The sequence below is a fragment of the Anolis carolinensis genome, chromosome 1 (assembly GCF_035594765.1).
Source record: "Anolis carolinensis isolate JA03-04 chromosome 1, rAnoCar3.1.pri, whole genome shotgun sequence".
Taxonomy (NCBI): Eukaryota; Metazoa; Chordata; class Lepidosauria; order Squamata; family Dactyloidae; genus Anolis; species Anolis carolinensis.
Genome location: NC_085841.1, coordinates 239,826,470 through 239,847,919, shown reverse-complemented (window position 1 = coordinate 239,847,919; position 21,450 = coordinate 239,826,470). Strand labels below are relative to the sequence as shown.

The 21,450-nt window shown below is 42.0% G+C and overlaps 1 protein-coding gene across 2 annotated transcripts in view; it reads left to right on the top strand.

Moving 5' to 3' along the window:
* The first annotated feature begins 719 nt into the window (after positions 1-719).
* Positions 720-21,450, top strand: part of speg (striated muscle enriched protein kinase) — a 141,418-nt gene continuing 120,687 nt past the window's right edge. The window contains exon 1 of one of the 2 annotated variants that reach the window (XM_062967245.1): positions 720-1,424. In XM_062967245.1, coding sequence (XP_062823315.1) covers positions 974-1,424 — 451 coding nt within the window. In that variant the 5' untranslated portion in view covers positions 720-973. The remainder of the gene's footprint in view (positions 1,425-21,450) is intronic. The other variant, XM_062967246.1, reaches the window with a different exon arrangement.

The window sequence follows — 21,450 nt, the reverse complement described above, 5'->3', positions numbered from 1 at the left end:
TGATAAAGACTTAAGCAGTAATATTCTGATTCCTTGGGTTTCCCCAGGTTCAAAGAGGACACATCATCTCCCCAGATGGTGTCCCAAGTGTCCAGGTCTAGAGAAAGTAGCCATTGGGCTACAGTGCCCAGAATCCCTAGCTATTACGGCCAGTGGGTGTGCTAGGGGATTCTAGAAACTGTAGTCCCAAAAAAGTTTTTTAAAGCTTTGCTCCTAACATGATTTGTGAAGGAATGAGGGAGGGAGGGCTGCCCCCTGCCCTTAGCCCCCCTCCCACTGCCCAGTACTTATATGGAAAGCACCATCCGCCCAAGTCTATCTTTACTAGAGAAGCTAAGTCACTCCAGTCATACGCTCTGCTTTTCTCAGCTTGGTTCAAGGAATGTGACACATCAGACACCAGCTGGTACTTGAGAGGAGGAGGAGGAGGAGGAGAGGGGAAGACTGCAGAGAGGGTGGGGCTCATTTGTCCTGGGATCCCCCAAAAGCATGGTTGTGAGGGGGAAATTGGTGGTTTGAAGCTCTATTAAGAGTTAGTAAAGATTTCTGGAGCTACAGGTTTGGGAAGCAGGTGGTGAGAGGCAAACTGAGAAGGCTGAACTCTCTGCAAACTGTCCGACTCCCTGCCATGATGTGTTGGGATGGGCTGGCTGCAACCTGAGACCAGCCTAAAAATAGTCTCCTGCCTGGCAGAGAAATGACCTTCTGGGACTTTGTCCGGCTTGGGTGGGCAGGCACCTGGAGCCACGTCAATGCCCCCTGGCAGGTACCCAGCAGCTGGGGGGTCATGCGCACGCACACAGACACAGAGGGTGAACATCAAGCAAGGGGAACGGCTGCTGGGGGGCTTGGCTGGGCCCTGTGGGACTGGTAAGATTACCAAGTCTTAGGCGAGGGGCTTTGATGGAATAGGGCTGAAAGAATCCAGGAGACGAGTGGAGAGCAGCCCAAGTTCTCCGGTGCCCAAGAAGCCATGCAGAAAAACCTGGGAGAAAGCAACCGGAGTCGGGCCAATGAAGAGGCTGGGGGGACAGGAGGACGAGGCCTGGGGAGAGCCCCACCAAGCCCAGCCATCCCCCCAAAGAGAGCCAAAGTCACAGCGGAAAAAGAAGGGCCTGCAGAGGCCCCAGTCTTCCTGCAGGAAATAAAGGATGTTGCTGTCAGCATTGGCCACGATGCCCTGCTGAAGGTGGTCGTGATTGGGAACCCCCGGCCGCACCTGAGCTGGTACAAGGAGAATGTACTGATTGACCCCACCAAGAAGAAAGGCAAGGAAGAAAATGAAGAGGAGGATGAGGAGGAATACGGCTGCCTCTGGATCTGCAACAGTAAAGTGGATGATGCTGGGATCTACAGGTGTGTGGCCAAGAACCAGCATGGTGAGGCTGCCAGCAGTGCCACAGTGACAGTCACAGACATGGAAGGTATGGTAAAGCATGTGTGTGTTGGGGGGGGGGGCATGATGGAGCAGGTAATCTATAGGCATGTGCATTCCTTTTACAGCAGACTCTATGCCAGCAACTACCAACAGGGTCCTTGGACAGGAACAATAACCACTGTTCTTTCCTAAGTTTTCTGATTCCAATTATGTCTAAGTGTCTATCTGCACTGCACAGTTATAGCAGTTTGATCCCACTGTAACTGCTATGGCTGCATTTTATAGAATTCTGGATTGTTTGATGAGAGACTTCAAATTCTGTCTTGCATTCCCTTGAACTGTAGCACCAGAACTTTCCAAGCTCCTCCCCAAAGTAGAAATGTGAGGATTCCATAAGATGGAACCGTTACAGTTAAAGTGATATCACGGTGCTTTGATAGTATAGTGTAGAAATGCATCCTAGGACTTAGTAGAATCAAATAAAAATCCAAGATTCTGCTGCGGTAAGATCCCCTTGTCATACTAGTGTGCTAGTGGTAAAATAATGACAGAATGCCTCTGTATGTGCCGAGTTCATTTCTCGCAACAGTCAGCAAACGCATGTTGTCTCCCAATACATTTAGCATTAGTTGAAGATTTCCAGTTAACAAATTATTGGTTCTGAAATTAGCTTGAACCCTTGAATTTTTGTCCTGAAACCAATCGCTGTCATTAAACACATCTTTGTCATGAGTAAAAGCACGATAGGGCATAACAGGGGTTTCTGTGGGTTGTAACAGAGTTTGGTTTTCATGTATAGGTAGAGAAAGTTCCTTTCTGGACTGTAAATCCCAGAATTCCATGCATAGTGACAGATTCTGGTATCTGCAGACCAATGTAACTCTCTCCAGTTCTATACTGGTCCCCCACAAATGTGGGATTTTGTTGTTTGTCCAGAACTTGGAACGGGGTTGAGACCATGGTGGGGTGGGCAACTAGAAGCCGGACATTTATTATTCCAGAATCGTGGCCTTTTTTGGAATCAGTGCACTCTCCCTCTGCTTTTTCAACTGATAGGGTGTGAATTAACCACAAAGAATAGTATCTCTATGTGCATGTGCAAAATGACACCCTAATATTACTGCAATGCCATAGTCTTCCCTCACAACTTGGTTTAGGACAAGAGGATTTAAACCCTGGTAGTGGGAATCTTCCATTTTGCAATTAGGTGCTCTCTATCCGTCATCGTAGTCCTTTGAAATCTGACAAGAGGATTCTGTTTTCCTGCAACAGACACCGGGCAGACATTAGGGGCCCTGGGGCCAAGGCACATCCTATCCACCCCTCACATGAGCACAGCAATCCTTACCATCTGAAAGCTGAGCCCTTTCAGGAAATTAAACTGCCTCGCCCCCAGCCACATAGGTTGACTCTCTCGCTACCCTCTGAATAATTTTCCTCTCCCTCTTGTATCTTGTTTAGATTTAAATGTGATACATAGTTAGTGGCTGGGTTGAGCGATGAAAATTGCTCAACCAACTAAGGGATCCTTGGTTATGGTACTTCCAAAACTGCTTTTATTACAGGCATGGGGTTGTGGCGGTGATTTGAGGCCCTATCACACAAAAATGTTATAATGCCATAATCCCACTTTAACTGCCATGGCAACATCCTGTGGAACTGGCGTTTGTAGATTAACAAGGACCAAAAGTTCTCTGGCTGAGGATCTTGCCTGCCCTTCAGTAAACTGCACTTACCAGAATTCCATAGGATATTGCCATGTCAGTTAAAGTGGAATCATATATAAGTGTATTGTGATAGGGCAATGTGGGGCCATAGGTCAGGAATGTCTGGTAGCAACATAAATGAAAATATCCCATTTTTTCTGCATTATTCCTCTGTAATCTCTGCCCAGAATTCAGTTTATTGTAATCAGACTCAGACAAGACTTCGGTTCTGATAAGCAAAAATCAGAAGATATTGCCAGGTGTGTTTTCTGTCTCATGTGGCTTCAAGGCAAAATAAACAATTTGGGGGAAATATCCTCTGTTTAAGATGGAAGAAACTTTCAGATTCACCTCTCTCCATTTTGGTATATTGGGGAGAGAGAACACGGGCAATTTAGTAGTCTCACTGGACCCCAGTTCTCTCCAGTTCTCTCAACCTATGGGTCCCCAGATGTTTTTGGCCTTCAATTCCCAGAAATCCTAATACAGTAGAGTCTCACTTATCCAACACTTGCTTATCCAATGTTCTGGATTATCCAACACATTTTTGTAGTCAATGTTTTCAATACATCGTAATATTTTGTAAATGCAGTAATTTCTACATAGCATTACTGCGTATTGAACTACTTTTTCTGTCAAATTTGTTGTATAACATGATGTCTAGGTGCTTAATTTGTAAAATCATAACCTAATTTGATGTTTAATAGGCTTTTCCTTAATCCCTCCTTATTATCCAACATATTCGTTTATCCAACATTTTGTCGGCCTGTTTATGTTGGATAAATGAGACTCTACTGTAACTGGTAAACTGACTGGGATTTTTGGGAGTTGTAGGCTAAAAACATCTGGGAACCCCAGGTTGAGAACCATTGCTCTACATGTGTATTGCAAATGCAATTTGGCATTGACCTCGGGATTATGTTTCTCTAAGTATGATCCGATCTCTGAGATAAATAGTGGCGGGTGTTTTATCATCCTTCGGAATGGCATTTATTTTGTCAAGGAGGTGAAGGTCATATCCTGTATCGATATAAATAGATCTGGGCTGATTTCCCCCACCTTCTTGCTGGCATCACAGTAGATTTTGAAAGTTGGTTGTAACTGCAGTTTCATGGAAGTTGCTTGAAGGGGAATCTTATGCATCTACTCACTGACCTATAGGAAGAGTTTCCAGGGCCATTTGTGATCTAGCCCATCCTTGGAGGATTTCGGAGCCTTACAGCAAATGAATCTAGGTTCACATCTTCAGGCTTTGCCTAATTAGGAAATCTTAAAGATGGGAATGTGGTTTCTTCTAGGCTTTTTGTATGACTCCAAGGAGATTCAAGGAGCCCTAGCAGGGCTCACCGATGCTCAAAGGTGCCTCTCCAGCACCTCTAGTCACCCTTGGACTTTTCAGAGTATGGCAGCGTCAGGACAGTCTATGAGGTAACCAGCCATTTTGATTTTACCATCATGTGCTGGAGCATGTAATTGACTCCATAGCATTGTGGAAGTTGGGCATTTAATACTCCCGTCAGCTCTCAGATTCAACCACTCTAAAAGGAGCGAGAGAATGACCCAGTAATGGCCACCTTGTTAGAAGTAGGTCCTGAAATCTGGAGCTAGTCTTGGAGAGCCAGCTGGCAGCTGTTTTGGAATTTGGTCTGAAGGACTGGTTTCCCCTAGTTCTTGATAAACATGGATCTCAGGCTGGATCTACACTGTCCTATAATTCAGTTTCAGAATGTGGATTAACTGCATTGAACTGGATTATATTAGTCTGTACTGCCCTATCATCCAGTGTAGATCCAGCCTTGTTCACACCTCTTGTGATGAAGGAATGAGTGTGGTAATGGAATGTGTCCCTCCTCAGCCATGATACGGAGCCCCCTGTGGCCAATGGGTTAAACCCTTGTCCTGACAGGGCTGCTCTGGGGAGGAGGGTGAGCTCCCATCTGTCAGCTCCAGCCTCCCACAGGATGGTAAAACATCAAACATCTGGCCATTCCAATGGCCAATTCTCTCACACCAGAAATGACTTGCAGTTTCTTAAGTCACTTCTGACACGAAAAAAAGCCATGATACATCTAATATAAGGTATACCAGCAATCTGCATAAAGGTACCATCTCATCTCTCATTGTTGGATGGGGACAAATAGAACCATTTCCATTTTTACACAGGGGATCAAGGCAGCCAATTTAGGAAACTGCTGTTTGTTCTATCTGATGAGAACACATTCAGGCTTACTTTATTGATAAAAATTCACTGTAGCCTACACCGTGAGGGGAAACAGTAAAAGAGCTGCTACAGATTTAAAAAGAGGGACAGTTTTGAACAACCCTGGGGCACATAAAATCCATTAATGTACTTCTCAGCCATTATTTCTTTTTAATCACTTTGAATTCTAAAATGGCACACAAACGCAGATTTTTTTGGACATCACTTATGAAGCAGAAGTGGCAAACCTTCAGCCTTGTAATGTAGACAGTAGTGAGGCATCAGCACTCTTCAGCAGAAAAGACTTGTAAAACCAGTCCCGCACAATGATTCTGTAGCATTGATCCCTAGTAGTTAAAGTGATATCAACTACAGTGTAGATCAGTGGTTCTCAACCTGTGGGTCCCCAGATGTTTTGACCTTCAACTCCCAGAAATCCTAACAGCTGGTAAACTGGCTGGAAATTCTGGGAGTTGTAGGCCTAAACACCTGGGGACCCACAAGTTGAGAACCACTGGTGTAGATGCACCCTCTGGATAAAAGGCAAGGGTTTCTTTTGAAATGGATTAAAGCCTAAGAAACACAGTGCAAATTAGTCATCACTGATGTGTATCAGGTTCATAGCACTTATGAAGTGAGTATAATTTTTAGTAGACAAGCCCTAATGGGAACTGAAGTTCAGTATAGCCCTGACATTGAGATACATGCAAACACCTGAGTTGCCGCATAGAATCGAGGTGCTGACAGAAATAGCAGTGGTTCGGCTTTGTATTGCGATGCCTCCTGGAATGGAAGTTGTCTTGGATTCATCATAGCAAATTTGGTTTTGTGTGTTTTTTCCATTGCCTTAATTGCAAATCTGTGACATATGTGAAGTATCTGTGATGTATGTAAAGTAGGAGCTGACTGATTCATGGTGTCCAGGTTGCTTGCCATCTGCTTTGCTCTGGTAGACAAAAAAAGCTTCTTTGGATTCACAAATGGTTCACTTTATGTATTCTTCATGAAGGCAGCACTTTCTAACCAAAGTGAATGCCAGAATAAAGCCAGCTGGTCTTTGAGGGAACCACAGCATTCTTTGTCATAGACCACAAGAGATTTTGCTGTGAGCCTGGCTGTCCAACTGGGCTTCCTAGGACTCCTCAACAGAGAAAAGCAAAAACGTTTGTTCTGAGGGAATTAATGAGTAACTGAGAGCAATCGTCTGTAGTCTGGCTCAGGCAGGTGGTTCTGCTCTAGTACCAGCACTGAATGATCCATCAGATTGATGGGAATGACAAAACAAAAACAAAAACTGGACAACTCCTAAAAATGCAACTTTTAAAAGTGACTAAAGTTCCTCATAACTACCGGTATATGTCCTGAACTGAGGATATTTGAAGAACCACATTTCCTTTTATGAACCCGTTAGAACTCTAAGATAGTCTGGAGAAGCCCTTCTCTCCATCATACCATTTTCTCCATCTCATTTGGTGGAAGCAGAGGAAAGGGATTTCTGGGTGTCTGTTCCCAGACTTTGGAAGTCTCTCCCTCCATCTTTGCTGGCCTTCTGCTGACAAGTTAAAACAGTCTTCTGCCATCAAATTGGGACTGGATGTACACGCTCATATAATGCTGTTTCACTGCAATGAACAGGATTATATGGGTCTACACCAGGCATGGGTAAACTTTGGCCCTCCAGGTGTTTTGGACTTCAACTCCCACAATTCCTAACAGCCGGTAGGCTGTTAGGAATTGTGGGAGTTGAAATCCAAAATACCTGGAGGGCCGAAGTTTACCCATGTCTGATTTACACTGACCACATATATAGCTGTGTAGATCCAGCCTGAGATGGGCTTGTAATAGTTACTCTGATGTTTTACAACTTGTGTATTATCTTTAGTGAGTTTTGAAATGATGTTTTAGCTTCATCAATTCTGTAATTGTCTTTTAAATAATTTTTATATTTATACTTTCATCAGTGTTTTTGTATGATTTTAATCTGTGGTGTTTTTAAACATGAGTCCCATTATTGGGAGAAAGGCGGGATGTAACTGGATAAAATAACTATAATGCTGGAATGTTGTAAGGAACTTGCATCTTTGTAAGTGGACTTATGTATGTGGGAACTGGACAGTTTTCTTAATGTTTATGTCCAGTAGAGAGCTGCTGTTACGTTATGACATTACTGAGCCAGCAAAGGACTCAGTGTGTATTGTGCAGTGCTGATCTTTGCACACCAAAATGCATTGTTCAGTGACGTGCACTGTTTGCCAGTGTGCATTGTACACCGATTCACATTGGTTCCTGTAGAATTGGTTTTTGTGGCCTGAATGCAGAATTTTGCTTTTGTTGAATATCATTTTATTCATTTCAGTCCAGTTTTTTTAGCTTATCAAAGCCCCTTTGAATTTGTGTTGTTGAAGGCTGGAATCACTGGGCTGCTGTGAGTTTTCTGGGCTGTATGGTTATGTTCCAGAAGTATTCTCTCCTGACGTTACTTCACAATCTCTGAGGATACCTGCCATAGATGTGGGCAAAACGTCAGGAGAGAATGCTTCAAGAACATAGTCATATAGCCCAGAAAACTCACAGCAACCCCTTTGAATTTTCTTCCTATCTTCCAATGTGTTAGCTACCCCTCCCAGAATCGAATGGAGGACCTCCACAAAGGGGAAAAAGCAAATTTTCTAAATCAAGGGGTGGCCCATCTTTAGGGCTATTAACAGTCTAGTCACACATAGATTGAAAGGAAATTTCCTGGCTGATGATAGGAAACAATGAAGATTTACCCACCTAGGCTTATCCTTACCCTTTAAATCTATAGACTTGCAAGGAGATTATGAGATCTCCTTCCTCACCCCACCTGCCTGATCTAATGCAGCTTTTGTCAGAAAAAATGAGTAAAGACTATATATTCACTGTGAGAAGGGAATGGGAAGCGAGGGGTGGGGGGAGCTGATGCTTTGCATATTTTGTTTATGCCTGGCAAGGGCAAAGTGAAGAGGGTGGAAAGAAAACCGTCTCTCCTTGATTTAGGTCTGTGGAGAGAAGAGTGGCCCTTCTGCCCCCCAAACCCACTACTCCAGGTTTCTATTTTCCTGGCTGACATTTCTTTTTCTGCTGACCCAAGTGCCTTCGTTTTGAATCCAAAAGCCATTAAGACAGATTACAGTGGGCCACTGGGATTCCCAGCCCTGCATTTTAAACATTTTTCCCATCTCGCACAACACTCTGCTCATTAACTCCTTCACGCATGGCTTCCTTCATTTAAGATATCACTCTGGCGAAGGATCCGTTCTGTGTACAACTACAACCTTATCCTTGCAGACTAACACATTAATGGCTCGGGCTGAAAGGAGCTGTAGTTAGTTTCAAACATCTGGAAGGGATGTTTGAGTGATGGTGTTGTGTAGCAACACACTGTGATGCAAAGGCAAATGTGTACCTTTCAATTTTGCTCGTGTAAAGATGATATGACAAGGACCCATTATCACTGTGCGGTATATTATCCTCTCCATCTGTCCTGATTTGGCATGAGCACTAGCAGTCCTGATTAATCCTTTATCATCCCATTTTTTCAAGTGCTTTTTAAACATCCTGGTTTCTCCTTCTTCCCCATATTTGCCCTTTTGTCCTCAGCTTACTTCAGTTGCTACAGACCAAGTTCAGAGTGCAAAACTAATTTATGCTTAATGTGTTGTCAAAGGCTTTCATGGCCAGAATCACTGGGTTGCTGTGAGTTTTCCAGGCCATGTTCCATGTGAACTCACAACCTCTGAAGATGCCTGCCATAGATGTGGGCAAAACATCAGGAGAGAATGCTTCTGGAACATGGCCATAGTAAAGGTAAAGGTTTTCCCCTGACATTAAGTCCAGTCATGTCCGACTCTGGGGGTTGGTGCTCATCTCCATTTCTAAGCCGAAGAGCCGGCGTTGTCCGTAGACACCTCCAAGGTCATATGGCCGCCATGTCTGCATGGAGCGCTGTTACCTTCCTGCCAGAGCGGTACCTATTGATCTACTCACATTTACATGTTTTTGAACTGCTAGATTGGCAGAAGCTGGGGCTAACAGCGGGCACTCACTCCGCTCCCTGGATTCAAACCTGCGACCTTTTGGTCCGCAAGTTCAGCAGCTCAGCGCTTTAACACACTGTGCCACCGGTGCCCATGGCCATACAGCCGGGAAAACTCACCCAATTTACGCTTAAATAATTCAGCAGGTAGGTGAGGGGAGGAAATCTTGCCCTTCCTAGTAGGCTCAGACAAAAGCGAACTCCTAGCTTGTGTGTCCTTCCACATTAATAATGTTTGCAACATTGACACCTTCTGATATGGCTTGATCAGATACGTTTGGGAAAAGTTGGAGTGTGTGGCACATGAGCTGTTGAAAAACATTTGAGTATTGTTTACACATGTACACACACCTTCACTGCCATTCAGTGATTTTCTGGGAAATTCATTATGTATGAAGCAGCTTAAAGACAAGCTTCTCTGGGGCCTTGCAACATCTGTTGTTGTCACATCCGCTCTCCTTTTTTGGTCTGCACAGATTTGCACATTTTACTTGAATGCATAGAGTTCTCCCAAAGCTCATACTATGGGGTATGCTTTGACCTCTTTATCTTTTTTCCTCCTTTGGCCCATTTTGCCCTTTTCGTGGGGCTGCAGAAAACGTGAAAGCCAGTGTGGTATAGTAGTTTGAATGCTGAACCAGGGCTATAGGAGAACAGAATTCAAATCCTCACCTGGCCACAGAAAAGCACGTCACATTCTCTCAGCTGAAAAGGAAGGCAGTGGCAAACATCCTGGGTTGCTTTAGTGTTGCCATAAAGTGGTAATGACTCGAAGGTATGCAACAAAATGGAAGATATGATTTGGCCAAATCTGGAGAGTGTCTGATGAGAAGAACTGTGGGTTTAATTAAGGATTCTCCAATTTCCCTGCCTGCCCAATAATTTGAGCAGTGATTAATTCCGCCTTTTCCACACTTTCTGCCAAATTCTATTCAGCTTCAATCAGTCAAAAAAAAAAAAAAAAGAGCAAGAAAAAGCCAGACCTGGTTGTGAAGGTGCTATGTCAAGCAACCAGCTGGCCTCCACAGGAATGAGATCAATTTGGTGCCCCTTTGCTGTCTCAATAGCTCTAGTCTCGCTGACTTGTCAGCATCTATAAAGTATCTTATGTATCATGTAGGAAGGAGAGAAATAGGTAACAAAGGTGCAACAAAGTTGAAGTCCAAAACACCTGCAGGGCCAAAGTTTGCCTATGCCTGGTGTAGACCCGTATCATGCTATTTAATTACATTGCATTGCATTATATGAGTCTACGTTGACTATATAATGCAAATTTGAACTACCGTATATACTTGAGTATAAGCTGACCCGAATATAAGCCGAGGCACCTAATTTTACCACCAAAAAACTGGGAAAACATTAACTCCAGTATAAGCCAAGAGTGGTAAATTTCAGAAATAAAAACAGATACCAATAAAATTACATTAATTGAAGCATCAGTAGGTTAAATGTTTGTGAATATTTACATAAAGATCAAATTTAAGATAAGACTGTCTAACTCTGGTCAAATCATTATTCTCATCTTCTTCAATGTAAATGTGCTTATGTATCCTTTGAATAATAATAGAGTAAAATAATACATGTAATAATAATAATAAGAAGAAGAATAAAAATACAGGAAAATAATACATGTAGTAATAAATAGAGTAAAATAATAAATATAATAATAAGATCAGAGTGAAATAATAAATGTATTAATAATAATAATAATAGAGGAAAATAAATGTAACATTAGCAACAATAATAGAGAAAAATAATAAATGTAATAATACCAATAATAATAGAGAAAAATAATAAATGTACCATATATTCTCAAGTATAAGCTGATCCAAATATAAGCCAACCAGGACCCTCACCCGAGTATAAGCCGAGGGGGGCTTTTTCAGTCTTAAAAAAAGGGCTGAAAAACTAGGCTTATATTCGAGTATATACAGTATATTATATAGCAGTGTAGATTGAACCTCCATCTAACAAGGTTATTTCTAATACTGGTCAGATAGATATCTTTGTAATTTAACACACATTAGGGTGAAGTCTCCTTAGCTAGCTCCTATTGTTCACATAACATCTGAATGTGCAATATTCAAGCTTTATTTCCTAACTATCCAAATCTACAGCAGGAATGCATTCCACCATCTTCCCCAAAAACAGCATGTTATATAGAGCAAATGCATTCAAGTCTTTGCGATAACTCTGAGCCTTTTAAATAATCTGATTACTGCTTCTTTGTAACTGTAAAATAATGCTTTATATCAGAAATTACAAGTGCAGGTTTATTATCCCTTATCCAGTGCTTGAGAACAGAAATGTTTTGGATTTTTTCCCCCAGATTTTGGAATTTGCATATACGGTATGTACAGAATGAGATGTCTTGGAGATGGGATCTAAGTCTAAATAAAATTCATGTATGTTTCATGCACACCTTATACACATAGCTTGACTGTAATTTTGTGTACTCTTTTAAATAATTTTGCACATGAAACAAAGCTTGTCTACACTAAACTATGAGAAAACAAAGTGTCACTATTTTCGCTTCCCACATCAACGTTTTCATATTTAGGAGTACAGTATTTTGGATTTCAGAATTCCAGATAAGGTATGCTTAACCTGTATCATCAGCACCCATGTGAAGAAATAGCCTAAGAGAAATAGAAAAATAAGAACCCAAATTGTAGCAGTTCACAGGAACTGAGATTCAAAGTATCTTTGAAATATATACTGTACAGTATTGCAAATCGTTAAACCAGGTTTATATTCCAACAAACTCTTCAAGCTTTTCTAATCTCTCTGGAGTGATTTTTGCTTTTTTATATTGCTTTTATCGTCTGAGAGCATCCAGCTTGCTCTTTAAAATGAGCAGTCTCTTGGATAATGGTTCTCAGTCTTTTTGTACCTTATGTCCTGTCCTATCCTATCTAAAACATTACTCTCAAAATGAAATACCCCCATCCCACTTTTTCTGAGAAGGACATTTCTATGTATATTAATATTCTAAGTAGACAGCAATAATGGAAAATTGACAGAACTACTAAAAAGAGGCCAAAGGTTACTAGCATGCCCAAAGATTATGCATGGATAATTCATGGCAAGCAGGGTTGATTGAAGATAGATGAACCCTGCATGGCACCCAGACTACTTTTATAAACAAGGGCCGTTTCACACAACACAATTATAGGGAAGCTGAAATTTGGAGAACTATGGACCACGGATACTGAGAATCTGTGCCTGGTGAGCCTAGCTAATCATCAGAGTTCCCGGATGAAGTACCCTGAAAAATAAGATATCCCCTGAAAATAAGACCTAGTAGAGGTTTTGCTGAATTGCTAAATATAAGGCCTCCCCCAAAAGTAAGACCCAGCAAAGTTTGTGTTGGGAAGCATGCCTGCCAAACAGAACACCACAGCATGCAGAATTGGTAAATGTACATACCATAGATTATTGTACATGGAAATAAGGGTAGTAACAACAAATTCTTGATAGGATTCACAGTTTGTTTGGTTATGCAGGTTTGTGATGACAACTACTGTACAGTATATAATGAATGTTCATTTTTTTGTTCAACAATAAATGTGAATTCTTCTTTATGTAAAAATAAGACATCCCCTGAAAATAAGACCTAGCACATCTTTGGGAGCAAAAATTAATATAAGACACTGTCTTATTTTCGGGGAAACACAGTAAGACTCACCAGCATTGAAGATAAGGACAGAGGGTTTAATATACAATTTGCAGAAGGATGCAATGTACTGCACAAAATGCCAACATGTACAAGCATGAGCATTATGGGATTGGCAGTTTAGGGAGGAGCATTTGAAACCTTGGCCAGAGAGGACCTGTGGCATCTCTGCAAACTACAAATCCTAGGATTCCGTAGGATGCTGCCATGGAAATTGTAATGCTATCTTCATGGAGTACAATGTTGGAATTTGGTGAAGCACCAGCACCCTTTGGCAGAGAAAACTAAAGACCTTGTAAAACTACAAATGTCAGGATTACATAGCATTGACCTAAGACAGAGTGCTATCAAACTGCATTAATTCTACAGTGTAGATGCACCTTATGTGCCAGATATGGGTCTCCTGATGTGATATTTCTGCCTTATTATCATATGTGCTTGGTTAATTTACAAGGTGGGAGTGGAGAGCAAAGGTACATTTTATTTTATTGGGGCGGGGGGGGGGGGGGAGTGTTAGGTCTCCTGAATTCGAAATTCAAATCCTCAAATTCTCGGGTTTCTCTGCTCAAAATAACAAGTTTGTGTATTCTTTTGCCCCTGGTCGATGCCTGTTTGACCACATGTTGTTCACCTATGTGTGTGCCGGATTTCCTCTGTAAAATGCTGGAGGGTATGAAGATCTAATACTAGGCAGGTGGAAGCTATGATTATAGTAATCAGGAATGAGCTAAAGATTAAAAAAGAAATCTTAGCGCAATCCCCTGCCTTGGAAAAGCTTATAAAAGAATGGGTGCGAGCAAGTTAAGAAGTAAGGCTTTGAGGTTCAATTAGCAATTTCCACCATAGCCATGTAACAGTTTGTATATTTTTTTAAGCAGTCTAATTTACAGAGCTTGTTCTTTTTCCTACTTCTGGCCTATTATAAGGGGTGGGGGGGGGGGGGAGTTAACAATTAATGTTATTTTCTTTGGGTTTATTAGACACCTTGTCAAGAAACCAGGCAGACTGTTGGTTTTGGCTAGCCTAGGCTATGAGGCAAACCATAGAGACAGACTTTTGGGAAATCACAAATCTCCAAGACAGGAGGCAAATCAAGGCTGGATAAGCAACGTGAATTATGAATCACACATTGGCACTAAGTTAGCTTCATTTGCACAGAGAAAGGCAGCATAAAGTAGGAAAGAGGTAAAATAGGCTGTGCTGCTGCAAACAGCAGGTGGGTAATTACATTTTTATAGAATGTACCAATTTTGTTTTGTAAATGCATCAAGAAAATATAAACTTGAACATCAGAAGATGAAATGGCCTGGAATCAGTGATGGCTCCATAGTTGAGATGAATCCTTGGTTAGCCGGCAGCCATAGTTTCATCTTTCTTCATTGTAGAATTAAGGCAGTTTGACACCATTTTAACTGCCATGGCTCAATGCTGTGGAATCATGGGAGTTGTATTTCTCCAAAGTCTTGAGCCTTCTCTGCCAAAGAGCACTGGCACCTCACAAAACTACAACTCCCATGACTCCATGGAATTATGCCATGGCAGTTAAAGTGATGGCAAACTGCATAAATTCTGCAGAGTAGATGCACCTTTAGTGTTCCCAAAATACAGTGTTACAGAAATGTTCTTATTCTGTAGCCTTGTGTGTTAAAAAAATGTATCTTCCCCATGCTCTCCCACTGTTCCAGTTTGATAGGGATGGCCCAATTAATCCTCTGCCATCTCACATCTTGAAGGTAAAGGTAAAGATTTTCCCCTGACGTTAAGTCTAGTCATGTCCAACTCTGGGGGTCGGTACTCATCTCCATTTCTAAGCCGAAGAGCCAGTGTTTTCCGTATAAACCTCCAAGGTTATGTGGCCAGCATGACTGCATGGAGCACCATTACTTTACCACTGTTACCTTCCCGCTGGAGCAGTACCTATTGATCTACTCACATTTGCATGTTTTCGAACTGCTAGGTTGGCAGAAGCTGGGGCTAACAGTGGGAGCTCACCTCACTCCCCGGATTCGAACCATCAACCTTTCGGTCAGCAAATTCAGCAGCTCAATGGTTTAACTCGCTGCGCTATCTTAGCTGCTTTTAAAATGTCCTGGCTTCTGGCTTCCCTTCCTGGTTTTCTTCTTTTGTCCGCAGCTTATTTCACTTACTGCAAACCTTGCTCAAAGTGCAAAAATAATTTGCACAGAGAATGTAGGAGGAGGGTCCTGAAACTGCATAAACCTTATATATGTAAGGTTTTTGTTTACTGGGTTTCTTCTAGCTATGCATTCCCTTTGATCCTCTGTGTATCAGGGCTGCACAGTGCCAGGGTGGGGATCTGTAACATGTAAAGCAAAAAGATTGGGAAAGATTTTACTGTTTACTTGCTTTGAGAGAGATATTTTTTCTTCTGCAAAGTAATGTCCCACTTATCTTGACAGTGGAATCCAACACATATTTACTCAGATGTAAATTCCAATACATTAAATAGGACTAACTCAAAGGTAAATGGATACAGGAGGGAGATCTGAGACATTTTAAAAGGTTAATTATGGTGCCCCCCTTATATTTCTCAACTAATTATATTCCATTTATATGTTGGAGTTAAAAAGTATTGCATATTTTTTTCCCAGCCCATTTTTATTTGAAGTACCATTCTGTAAAATAGGTTAATCAGTGAAGCTACGATTGGCTCATGAGATGTTAGGAAGAATGCTTGGATTTGGTTTGATCTTTAATGAATGTTGGGCAGAGAAAGTATGAATACAGAGTTCATACAGTGGATTAGTGAAAGAGCTGTCATTTTGAGAAGACTTGGTACTGTATGTAATGATTTGCAATTTTTCTCTCCTCTCCCCCTGGCTTTCCTAAAATCAGTGCCTAATTTTGTTTTGTTTAAATTGCCAAGTTTGTGTATTCTTTCTCATTACTAACTTCGGTTCTTTTTTTGTCTGACCTCAGTCTTTTGACTACACTCTGATATTGCTTTGCTGCATACATTCCAGTTGGTATCTATAAAATATTGACGGTTGCGCTTTCATTAAAAAAATGTCTTCTACCATCTTTTTATGATAGCCATATTTTCTTAAGCCCGCAAGGAAGACAGGATTGCAATTTTTTTTTTGGGGGGGGGAGTGGTTGCCATTGCAAGGAGACAAAGTAGAAGCCCCAGCAGGCATCATTGTTGGTGAGACACAATAGTCCAAGGATCCAATCAAGGATGGTGGATATTAATGCCATACATCCTAGTGAACCTTTCAAGGCACATCCATAACGTCGAGAAAATGATATGGATGTCCTCACAAAGTGGCTGCCACAGGTTGTTCTGACTCACAAATGGAAGAAAGGGCAGCTTAGGAGACGAGTAATGTTCTGAAGAAAAAAGAATACAAAGCGATAATGGTCTGAATTATCTCTTTTAATACTCAGTCGGAGAGGTGTGTGAGAGAAATTTTCATTGGGAACGTACACTGCTGGAATTGCAGGGAGGGGAATCAGCTTTTTCTTATCCAGCTAGGATTCAGATGAAGCCGTACTGGAGGAGGGAAGCGTATGGTATCTGCAGGTAAGGTGGCTTTAAAGCCTGAGCACCCATGTCCACTGATTCAGAGCTGATGCCAGGCTCATTGGGTCACTGTGAAAATGGCTGTGTGTACAGTATATGTTGGGCATACACACGCCACACACCAAAAGCCAGGAACACGAACAGAGGACTGCGAAAAGGCCCTCGGTCTGTGCCTTTTTGGAAAAATCTATTTTATTTATTTATTTATTTATAGTAGTTATTTATTTACAGTATTTATATTCATTTACAGTATTTATATTCCACCCTTCTCACCCCGAAGGGGACTCAGGACGGATCACATTATATACGTATAGGGAAAACATTCAATGCCCATATACACATAGAACCGAGACAGACGCAGAGGCAATTTAACCTTCTCCTGAGGGGATACTCGATTCTGGCCACAGGGGGGAGCAGCTGCTTCATCACTGTGATGGCATTTCCTCATTCCAACATCGTAAATTAGTTAAATTTGCCTCCCCACTTTTTATGAGTGGTACCTTATTTCCTACTTGATAGATGCAACTATCTTTCGGGTTGCTAGGTTTTATTTTTTAATTGACGGGTGCTCACCCCACCACGGGTTGGCCTCAAACACATGACCTCATGGTCAGAGTGATTTATTGCAGCAGGCTGCTTACCAGCCTGCGCCGCAGCCTGGCCCTGTGTAGTTCTATTCTGAGCCAGAAGGGGACTCAGGGTGGATCACAGAACACATCTATGGCAAACATTCAGTGTTGATTATAACAATGACAAGACAGACAACAGACAGAGATATTTATAGGTTTTCCCATCTTTCAACATCTTTGGAGGCTGTGCTCGGCTCCTGCTACTGGGGGTGTGTGTGTGTGTGTGTGTGTGTGCTGTTGCTCTATCTCCCTGCCGAAGAGCTTTCTTTGTTCGTAAACTTCTTCCTTTTTCTAATCAAACACCGAGCCTAAATACCTCCCCGCTTTAATGCGGTTCTTATTTATCTACTTACATTTGTTTTCGAACTGCTAGGTAGGCAGAAGCTGGGCTAAAGGTTAGGAACTCACCCTGACCCAGGCTTCAAACTGTCAAGCTTCCTGTTGGCAAGATTTATTGCAAGTTGGTGATTGACCTGCTGTGCTAAATCCCCAGCCCTGGAACAAGACAGGAAGTTCATACCCTTGAACATTTCAGAGATGAAAACAGTAACATGTGTGGCCAAAAAACATTAGAGTGTGGTCAAGATGGCTAAAGTTATGAATGAGGAAGAACACATAAGCAGTTTGGTGTTGCCTGAGCTTCCTGGGAACTTCAGAGATCAAATTCTGTCTTTTTCCTCTGCTGAGTTAATGGAGTGCAAATATCTTTTGCACTTTAAATTTGCTTTGCAAATTTGGCATAGGCTGAGGACAAAGGAGGAAAGTGAGAAGAGGAGAGATAAACTAAGGCATTTTAAGAACAGGTGAAAATAGAGGATTAATCAGAACTGCCCCTGCTGAATTAGGACAGTTGGAGGGAGGTAGGATGGAAGTGGCATCATAGCGTTGAGCCTTCATGTACCATGCCTAGGAGAAGTGCATGGTTGGGGGAGTCTTGTGTAGGGTCTGACAAAACTCCCCCATGTCATATGTGCTAGGCTGTGTGGTATAAGAGGCCCCAGGATGGCGGGGGGAAGGAGGGGAGAGAACCTCAGCATTCACTGCAGATCCTGCAAATATTTTGCCACCTGCCTTGTATGGAAACATGCCCCCTCCATACTCTGCATTGCCACATTGCTGGTTTTTATCAAAATTCTGGGCTCATTTACCTGCATTCCCCTTATGCCTATTTGTTCCACCAAGCAGCCCGCAAATAGTTTTGGCTTGTTCCCAGCTCTTGCTTGCTTCATCTTTGTGACATCACAAAAGCCTGCTGTCAGAATCCCCCATTTAATTAATAACACCTAATGAGTTGACTGTATGTGGTGAAAGTCAAACCAGAACCTGTCCAGCTTGAATCTCACTGTCATTCACACGGTGCCACCATCATTATTGTGGCCTTGGCAGAATTTTCAGCCAAATTCCCTTACTGGAATAAGCCCTTTCAGCCCTTTGTGTCCTTGCAAGGCATTCTTAAACTCCTCGCCTCCTGCTTCCTGCTCTCCTTATTCTTCTAGGGAGGGCGCTCCCTCAGTCCTTTCCCTTAGCAACAGTCACTGGCATTCTCATCTTGCCGTCCTTTGTTCTCTGAAGCCTTTCCTCTCCACCTTCTCTTTTGCCAAGGACTCACCTGGTCCTTTTCATCTCTTTCTCTTTTTTTAACTTTCTGATTTGGTGCCCAGCTTTTTCACTTCCATTCTGCAGTGCTATCTCTGGGACAAAGCCTGCGGGAACATCTCATCCTTTGCTTGTCCCCTCTGACCTTCACTGGTGCTGACTTTAGGGTCGATTCGCTTACAAAAGGTGCCAGGAAGTGGCTGCTATGATGGCACACATTTTGGCCATTCTGGATTTAAGAGGTCATATTCAGTGTCCCCACAGAATCGGTAGCATAGATAGAATAAGTGTGTTATGACTTTGAGGGATAACATCTTGAACAGTCTACCTCCTGAGCATAAAATTAAAGGTGATGTCAACATTGCTGATAAGGCTCGGAGTTTCTGTCCCAGGTGTCAACTGATGTGCTGTTACATCCTTGATTTTGTCCTATCTAGCCTCATTGATGGGGGAAGGTTTTTGCATACTTCTTAAACTATGAGTAAACTAAGACACATTTTGAGGCTCAGGTTTTTCAGGTGTGAGCACTAGCAGAGAAAATTTTTGGATCACAGCGTCATAGGAAAGCAATTTGCCTGTCTCAAGGCTCTGTAATCAGAAAGGAGGAGGGATATGCAATTGGAGAGCTTGCCAGGCTATGGAGAACAGCCAGAAACAATAAACCCTGCAGGTATTTGCTTTTTGTAAGCGAAGGGTCAAAAACACTGTGTTAAAATAAACACCCACACCCATATGCACATTTGCAAGATCAGCACATATCTATTTGTTTATATCGCTGACTAGCAGTGTTCGAAGAGCGCGCACACAGAAACTGGAATAATGCGTGGAAAATCAAAATAGGTAATTGTGATGCATTGGAACTGGGGCCAAATTTTCATCTGGATGCAGAGTCTGGATCACCTTAAAAGAGCTAAGACACCAAAAGAAGATGCCGTAAGCAGTGCCTTCTGTCCTTTGTCTGTACCAACACCCAGGCTCTGGATGCCAGTTGATATTATGCAAAATTAGGACCGAACTGGAATATCAGCATGATTGAATCTCTTGATTATGGATAGTGTTACATTTGAAGAGACCCCTGACAAACTGCCTTCTGAAGGATCCTCTTTAGATATGGTTGGCCAGCGTTATATGTTGACTATCTTGGTAGCTGGAATTAAGGTTCTCATATCTCAGTTAGGTCGCATCAGTTCACACAAACACACCACAGAAACTTTAAGGAAAAGACCACCTAGAATGGCACTTGGCATTCATATGCAGCAGTGGCATCCCATCCAAGCCCATTATTAGTACAGTATTTTGTCCATAGCTCCTGGTCCTCCTATAACAATAGCAGCCATAACTATCACCTGCAATTTTAGATTCCCTGCAGTTTCTCTAGCATAGCATCTCTCCAAGGCATTGCAAACAATATTATGAGGATTGTCCAGTCTGAACCATCGTAAGCACTAAGATTTCAAAATCTATATCTGAGACCTAATGATGGCTCACATCAATCCTAACAACACATTAAAGGATACATTCAGCCTCAGTTACAGTTGTTCTGACACAAACAATCCAACTCCAATAAATGAGAAAATATCTCTCTGATCAGAAATTAAATTTTCACATTTTGTGTTGAAAAGAAAAGGAGAGGGAAGAAAACTTAGTTCTGTTTTAATATCGTTGAAAACTAAAAGAAAATTCTGCACACAAAAAGGAAGTTTTCCCAATTGTCCTTTTAATGACTTGTACCCATTAACAAATGCTTCTCACTTGCCACATTGTCTTTTTTCATAAAACAGTCAAGTAGTGGAATCCCACCTTGCTCCTCAAGCAATAATCTTAATAAAGCTGCTAATAAGTAGGAAGCATAGTGGGAAGGAGGAAATGCTGATGCTGACAATCCAGTGAGTGTTCAGATGCAAGCCTCTTGAGTTTAATTGGAGGCACACAATTTAATATGCTTAGAATGTAACAGATCCCAGTCATATTTCAACTTGGAGAGAGTGCAGCAATGGAGGAAACATAATGGTGCTCATTTCTTTGCAAATATCTTCTGAAGTGTGTGTTGCAATTAAGGCTGGAATAGTAAACCAATCTGATAATCCAGTCTAATCCAATCCAAGTCAGGAATCAAATCTATGTGTTTTTCTTCATAAAGCACCATGTGGCATATGGAAATTGCAATTGCAAGATATTTTTTCCTCTGCAGTGTTCAACCTGTCCCCATGGATTGTCAGCCTTCCACCAATGGGAAAATAGTAGGATCTGACTTCTTATAGGCATCTAGTTCCAAGTTTTGAAACCCAAGCTTCCTTTTTCTCTTTAGTTCATGAGAATATTCGAACAAATATGATTACGCTGGTTGAACTGCTGAGCTGCTGAACTTGCTATCCAAAAGGTTGGCAGTTCGAATCCAAGGAGCGGGGTGGGCTCGCTGTTATCCCCAACTTCTGCCAACCTAGCAGTTCGAAAACATGCAAATGTGAGTAGATTAATAGGTACTGCTCCGGCGGGAAGGTAATGGTGTTCCATTCAGTCATGCCAGCCACATGACCTTGGAGGTGTCTATGGACAATGCCAACTCTTTGGCTTAGAAATGGAGATGAGCACCAACCCCCAGAGTCGGACACGACTGGACTTGATGTTAGGGGAAAACCTTTATCTTTACCTATGGTGAACCAC